General features: G+C 52.2%; 1 protein-coding gene across 1 annotated transcript; it reads left to right on the forward strand.

Moving 5' to 3' along the window:
• Positions 1 to 994: 994 nt before the first annotated feature.
• On the forward strand, positions 995 to 1,297 carry LOC136524386 (uncharacterized). Its single transcript, XM_066517787.1, has one exon. It carries the CDS (start codon positions 995 to 997, stop codon positions 1,295 to 1,297), a length of 303 nt encoding a protein of 100 aa, XP_066373884.1.
• Positions 1,298 to 6,000: the final 4,703 nt, after the last annotated feature.

Raw genomic sequence — 6,000 nt, forward strand, 5'->3', positions numbered from 1 at the left:
AAGAAGTTTGCTGGTTGGAGGACAAGTTCGACGGCCTCAAGCTCAATCATATCCCGAGGCACCTCAATAAGGCAACCGACGTGCTTACGAAAGCAGCATCCGGCCTAGAGCTGGTGCCAACGGGCGTCTTTGCCAATGACCAGCACAAGCACTCGGTTCGCTATGAGGGGTCAAAATAAGGTGATGATGTTCCATCCAATCTAGGCCCTGGGGCTAACCAACCATCGGCTCCAGCTGGCCCTGAAGTCATGGAGCTCGAAGAGGACCCAGCGATAGAGCTCGACCCTCTCATCGACTGGAGGACCCTCTACCTTGAATACCTCCTCTGTGATGTGCTACCAATGGACAAGATAGAGGCTCGACTGCTCGCATGTCGTGCTAAGTCCTTTGTTCTTATAGAGCACGAAATCTAAAAGCGAAGCCACACCGGGATCCTATAGTGCTGCATCCCCATCAAATAGGGGAAGCGTTTGCTGAGCGATATCCACGGTGGGGTCTGCGGTCACCATGGCACGCCTAGAACCCTAGTCGGAAACACGTTTTGATAGGGCTTCTACTGGCCCATCGCTGTAGCCAATGCTAAGCAGATCGTGCGCACTTGCGAAGGGTGTCAGTACTATGCTCGGTGGATTCACCTACCGGCCCAAGCACTCCAGATGATCCCTATCACGTGACCATTCATGGTCTAGGGGCTTGATCTGGGTGGCCTCTCAAGAGGTTGCCCGGAGGCTACACCCACTTACTTGTCACCATAGACAAGTTTACAAAGTGGATAGAAGCTCAGCCATTCTTCATGATCAAGTTCGAGCAAGCCATGCTATTCTTCCTCAACATCGTCCATCGCTTTGGAGTCCCAAACTCCATCATCATGGACAATGGCATGTAGTTTAGTGGAAATAAGTTCCTTCGATTCTATGATGAATACCACATCCGAGTCGATTGGGCTACCGTTGCGCACCCCCGAACGAATGGGCAGGTCGAGCACGCAAATGGCATGGTCCTACAAGACCTTAAGCCTAGGATCTTCAACCGATTGAACAAGTTTGGCGCACGCTGGGTCGCCAAGCTTCCTTCAGTATTCTGGAGCCTGAGGACAACCCCTAGTCAAGCCATCAACTACACACCCTTCTTCACGGTCTATGGTTCTGAGGCCGTCCTCCCAACCGACCTCGACTATGGAGCACTAAGGATCAGGGCGCATGACAAACAGGGAGCCAAGGCGTTCCATGAGGACACCATGGACCAGCTGGACGAAGCTCGTGATGTTGCCCTCCTCCGCTTAGCCAGGTACCAATAGGCATTGCAATAGTATCATAGCCGACAAGTGCGGGGTCGAGCCTTCAACTTCGGAGACCTAGTCCTCTGCCTCATATAGAGCAACAAGGACCGCCACAAGCTCTCCCCACCATGGGAGGGACCATACATAGTTGCGGAGGTACTCCATCTAGGCGCCTACAAGCTCAAGACCACTAACGGCAAAATCTTCACCAATGCCTGGAACATCGAGCAGCTACGTTGCTTTTACCCCTAATAAATGCACACTTTCTCTTATCAGTTTCATTATCAAACCCCCCCATCCTTTGTGACATCCGACCCCAGCAACAGTAAGGGAACAGGCCTCACTCGAGGGCTGATATGAGTATATTTATCCTGCAAACATTCTCTGTGCCTGCCCCCTTTTCTCACGTTAATGCCTAGGAGCTTGGTTTTTAGGAACAAACTCTGAGTATAACTGGTCAGACTATGAGAAACCTATGCCCCAGCGGCTACGGCACCTTGGCTCACTAGCGTGATCAGAGCTGGCTCACCCGCACTCTGAGCTTTTATGACCTTAACTATGGAAAGGGTCGGAATGCACTAAACCTTTTTTTACAAAAAGGGGAGAAGAGCTAAAAAGTTGTTTGCTATAATGAAGATTATGAGCTTGTCCATTTTGCACAATTTTGTCGCTCGGCTTACCTGCCTAACTAAATTCTTGTGTAGGATGTTCTCATTCTCTATTTCCGCAGAGAAATCTTGTCTCAACAAGTAACACAAGTCGATCGGATGGCTTGGCCACTAACGAGAAACGGGTAAGGAGCAGACAAGATCATGCTCATTTCCGGTGGAGGTTTTCCGAACCCATCACTCTTACCATCGAGGTAAAACCGGTGCCTAGGTCAATTGAATGATTCAAAACCGCAACCGAGAGGCAAGCACCCTTACTTACTTTACGTATTAATTTTGATACCAAGCCTCCGACCCCAGCAATGGCAGGGGGCCGGACATCGCTTGGGGGCTGGTGGGAGTGTCTATTTGCTAGACATTCTCTTTGCTGACCCCTCCTTGCATTTAAAAAATAGAGGCACGGTGTGTGGGCGCAAACTTTGAGTAAACCTGGTCGGACTGCTAGGACCCTATGCCTTAGCGGCTATGGTGTTTTTGTTCACCAGCGCGATCAGAGTCTTTGTCTCCACACTCCAAACCTTAACCTCCACCTTCTCGAGAAGGGTTTGGAGGGGCCTACCCATGAAATCTCCATCGAGGAGAGGCTGTCAGGTCACCCAAGTCGATCGAACAGTTTAGGCCACTGCTAAGTGACAGAGACAGAAGAATGGGGTGCTCGTGCAGGTTACACCAGCCCCGTCACGAACGTTGGACCTAGACCCCACACAGACATATCCGGTAAGAGCTCCTAGAACCCGTCACTCATGCCACCGAGGTAACATTACTGACCCCCACTTTTTCTTTTTGTGATCATTCATTCATCCATTTTCATTCATACATTCGTTCATTCAATCATTCAAACATTCATCACATACATCCAAGCATTGCATATGCAATTGCTGCATCACAACACTTTGCGCTGTGTCACGAAGTGGTAGTTGTCTCATTCAATATGAGCAGCGACCGACCAAGGTTCAAAGGCTGGCCCACGAAGGGCTCAAGGCCACCTCGTGTCAAACAGAGCCAGGGGAGAAAAACTGAGATGAGCCCCAGCGGCCTTGCCCGACCCTGCTCAAAAGCAGACAAGGACATCTTGACCTTTCTCATTCGATTCTAACCTTGAGCCAAGCCCATAGAATCTCCATCGAGGAGAGGCCAACGGGCCACCTAAGCCTATCGAACGGCTCGAACATCTATCGAGAGGTGAGTTAAGAAGTAGTGGAATGCCACATGAGGGCTCTACCGACCCCATCAGTGGATGATGGACCCGGATTCCACTCGAATATGCCCATTAGCGAGCTCACCGAGCGTGACACTCGAGCCATGGAGGCAAGTGTCGTTAGCTTAGCCCCTCCAATTGTGGAAACCGAGGATGGGGTGACGCATGAAACACGACTGACCCCTACTGAACCCCACGGGGCTCAGGGGCTTGAGCCGCCCGATCCTAGATCAAGAGACCGAGGTTCAAAGGCCGGCTCGAGAAGGGCCCGAGGCCACCTCGTGTCGAACAAAAGCCAGGGGGAAAACACAGATGAGCCCCAACAGCCTTTGCCCATCCTGCCTAGAAGCGAATAAGGTCATCTCAACCTTCTTGTTCAATCCTAACCTCTAGATGAGCCCAAAGAATCCCCATTAAGGGGGGAATCTATTGGAAGGCGGGTTAAGGAGCAACGAAATGCCACACGAGGCCTTTGCCGACCCCGTCATAAGCGATGAAATCGGATTCCATTCGAACATGCCCGTTAGCAAGCTTACCGAGCGCATCACTCGAGCCATCGAGGCAAGTGATGTTAACTCAACCCCTCTAGTTGTGGAAACTACGGACGAGGTGACAATCACAAAAATGAGCCAACCCTCGACCGAATCCCCGCTACGCGCGGGGACTCGAGGAAGGTTGGACTTGTGAGGAGACCGAATGTACGATCGCAGAACGATAGCTAAGATCCTAGGGAGGGGGTACGTGCGAATACAAGAGATGCTTTCTCCTACTAAGTTTCGCTATCCTCTCCTCGATTTTCAATGGCATCCGACCCCAACAACGGCAGAGGGTCGGATCTCACTCAGGGGCTGATAAAGGTATAAGTATAGCTTTTTTGAAATAGTCATTGTGTCGGACCTCTTCCTCATGCTAAGCCTAACAGTAAGGTTTGTGGAAACGAACAACTGAGCATCCCTGGTTGGACTGCAAAAAGCCTATGCCTCGGTGGCTATGGTGTCTTTGCTCACCAGCATGATCAAAGTTTCGCTCTTACACCTCGGGCCCTACAGTCTTAATGAATGAAAGGGTCAGAAATGGTGAGCCCCTTTTTCGCATACAAAAAGGGAAGAAAACAAGTTCAATCAAACAAAATGAAGTTACAAAATTGTTTTTATGATACATAAAGGTCGGCGCTTGTTCACATATTACAATAGTGTTTATCCGACCTATTCGACTAACTACCCCCTCTAGGGAAGAAATATATCTTCAATTTTGTTCGCCAAGTCCTATGCAAGAGGAGCCACCACAGTCTCTATCTCATCCAGCTCAGAGGCTTCGTAGCCAGGTGCGAAACCAAGGCTCATCGTCTCCAAGTCGATGCTATCCGCATAATGTGAACGAGCAATCGCAAAGGCTTGGGTGACCCCAGTGCAAAGAGCGTCCCTCTCGAGCTGGCGCACCCGCACCGTGAAATCAATGGCACAGGCCGCGAGCAAACTAGTCTCCTCCGACCGCACCACCTCTAGGTCATCGCAGACCACTCCGAGGCGGCGCTCATGATACCAAGCTCATCGCTCTCTACCTGAAGTTTCCTCCTCACCTTGGCAAGCTCCATGGCTAGCCCGATAGAGACACCCTTGGCCTCTAGCCTCTGGGTTGTAGTGGTTTTGAACTTAGCCTAGAGGGAGCCGATCCTCTACTGTGCCTCGTCGCACTCTCGGATGGCCTAGCCACGCTCCTCGTGGGCCGCACCATGCTTTGAGCGAGTCTCCCCATGGTTTGGAGTAGCTCGTCTCACTCCTTGGGTAGTCGAGCAACCGCCTCAGCATCCTGACTCGTCCTCTACTCTAGGGATACAAACTTCTCCTCGGCAACTAGCTTTAGGTCCCAATCCTTCTCCGCCTTGGCCAGGAGGTTGAGGATTCGCTGGCGGGTCTTAGCGTCCCTCTAGAGCAGCTGGTGCCGCTCCCTCCTGACTTTGGCAGCCTCCTCCTCATCTTGCCGCACCCTCATCGATAGGGCCTCGAACGCCCTCTTGGTCTCCTCCTCATGCCGGCAAGCCTTGACCTCCCGTAGTCAGAGACTGTCTACCTCCTTGGCCAGGGGAGTTAGCTCAGCCACCCTTCATTGGGTGGCAGCAAGCTGGGTAGCCACATCCCCATGTAGTCAGGCCTCTTCGATGAGGCAGTCCTAGTTCTCCTTCTGCTCATGAAGGAACTAAGATTTCTCCTGGCTGCGAGCAATAAGGGACTGTAAAAGATGATGGTCAGAACATAAAAATACATGAAGAAAAAGGAGGGTGAGAGGCAAGGTCGAGTGAATACCTAGCCAGTGGGAACAATGACTTCGTGTAAGGTGCCCCTGGCGTGGTCCAAGGCTTTTAGCATGGCTGCAATCCCCTCGTCAAGACTCTCCCGCTCCATGCTCTCAGTAGCATCATCATGGGCGAAGAGTGTCGACATCAGATCTTGTGGGTTCATCCACCGGAGTAGGGACTCACCCGATGCAGGCAAATGGCTTCCCCCCCATGTCAAGGCCCGCCACCGCCACAACATTTGGGGGCCCCTTGGCCGTGTCCCCCTCTGTCCGACCCACGTCGGGCGCTGTCACTTGGGCCGCCGTCACCTCAGGCAATGCCATAGTGGGATAACAGTCTCACCCATCACAGCCGCTGCCACCTCCACCTGCGTTGGTGGGACCTCGACCGGCAGTGTCGTGCCTGTAGTGGTTGGTGCCACAAGCGTGAGCGGTAGCTCCGTTTGCCCCAACATTGGTAGCAGAATCACCTCCCTCGTCGGCTGTTCGGCAACCTCTGAGGGTGTTCCTTCATCCCTGATGCCCGCTTGTCCTGCCAAGGGCACGGGAGCCACCACGGG

Source organism: Miscanthus floridulus, chromosome 18, assembly GCF_019320115.1.
Source record: "Miscanthus floridulus cultivar M001 chromosome 18, ASM1932011v1, whole genome shotgun sequence".
NCBI lineage: Eukaryota > Viridiplantae > Streptophyta > Magnoliopsida > Poales > Poaceae > Miscanthus > Miscanthus floridulus.